General features: G+C 62.3%; 1 protein-coding gene across 1 annotated transcript in view; it reads left to right on the forward strand.

Moving 5' to 3' along the window:
• Nucleotides 1-1,435, forward strand: part of KCNQ4 (potassium voltage-gated channel, KQT-like subfamily, member 4) — a 12,156-nt gene that overhangs the window by 3,914 nt on the left and 6,807 nt on the right. The window contains exon 6 of the mRNA XM_009333472.1: nucleotides 946-1,126. Within this exon, the coding sequence (XP_009331747.1) occupies nucleotides 946-1,126 (181 nt within the window). The remainder of the gene's footprint in view (nucleotides 1-945; nucleotides 1,127-1,435) is intronic.

Genomic DNA, 1,435 nt, shown 5'->3' on the forward strand with positions numbered 1-1,435 from the left:
TGATGGAGCTGCAGCCGGTCAGGAGCCGGCTCCAAGTGCAGCGGCAGAGCGGATGGACCCGGGGGTCCAGCGGGGAGCCCCATGCCCTGTCCCTGCAGCACTCTTCTCCCATGCCCTCTGGGATGTTGCCACCATGGGTGGATCGAGGACCCTCCGAAGGTTTTCCAGACGCCCTGTGTGTTCCCATCACACCGAGCTCAGCGGGGTCTGCCATGCAGTCCCCGGGCCGGCAGCGCAGCCTGCCACAGCCCTGCCCTCCTGCCTGCCTCTGCCTGCGCGTCCTGCCCCGGCTCCGGCCGTGTGTTTCTTTGCAATGACAAATTCACTGTTCCGTTTAACTCTTTCTTTTTTCAAAGACAGGGCTCTTGACAGCCGCAGCAGCGAGTCCCTCTGGTCCCCGAGGAGATGCAGCTTCCCATGCATCGCCGCCGAGTGTGGTGCTGGGCAATCCTGGCGTGGGCATCACGGGGGGCTCTGCCGGCCCCTCCTGCTGTGCCGGGAGCTGTTTCTCCTGCAGCCTGGAGCTGGGATAGGGCCAGGCTCGATCCCTGCCGGGTCTGAGCTTCCCCCCTGCTCCGGCAGTGCCCAGACCCTCAGATCAGGTGGTGGCAGGTCCCCATGTCCCCACCCGGCAGCAAGGGTGGCCATACTGCCTGTCCCCTGCCTTACCCATCCCACAGATCCAACCCCTCTGTCGGCGACCAGCCTCCGTGGGACCTTTTCCCAGCACCCCCCGCCCCAGCACTGTCACCCCCAGGTGCCGGCAGGACCCGCTGCTGGCTCAACCTGCGGCCGGCAGTGCCAGTCAGAGCTGTTAAGAAACTGTCTTTTGAAAGAAAGTGCTGGTTTTTGCTTCTTGTTTTGCTCTGGTTTTGCTTTGGTTTGCACAGAGAAGGACCCAGCTCTGCTCAGCCTTGGTTTGCTCATCTCATTTGCTTTGGAAAGTTTAATTTCTCCATGTTTTTATTTAACCCCAACCCCAGAGAGCTGGTCCTAATGTTTGAGCATTTGCACCGAGTCCACAACGGAGGATTTAGGAATTCAGAGGTGAAAAAGTTGCCCGACGGAGCCCCACCGCCTTATCACTCCTTCACCCCTGGCCAGAAAAGCATCATCCCTGCCGCTTGTTCAGGGGAAAGGTAGGAGGGTGCAGCCCCACGGCACCGCGTTCTCCCTCCTTTCTGCCCTCTCTCCTCTGCTCGTCTGTGTCCGCCCGTGGTGCCACCGTGGTGCCCGTCATCGCCAGCCCGGACCCCAGGGGAGCAGCCCCCAGCCCCGCTCCCCACCCAGCACCGTACAGGGGCACCCGTCCCATTCTGCCGCTGGCTGCCAGCACCGCTCCTGGCTTGCAGGTCCGGAGGGGGCACGTTTGGTCCCCGTGGATGGACTCTGGGCTGTTGTACCAGCGTGAAGCCTCTTGCAACGTTCAGCTCCC

The sequence above is a fragment of the Pygoscelis adeliae genome, unplaced genomic scaffold (assembly GCF_000699105.1).
Source record: "Pygoscelis adeliae isolate BGI_AS28 unplaced genomic scaffold, ASM69910v1 Scaffold321, whole genome shotgun sequence".
Classification (NCBI taxonomy): domain Eukaryota; kingdom Metazoa; phylum Chordata; class Aves; order Sphenisciformes; family Spheniscidae; genus Pygoscelis; species Pygoscelis adeliae.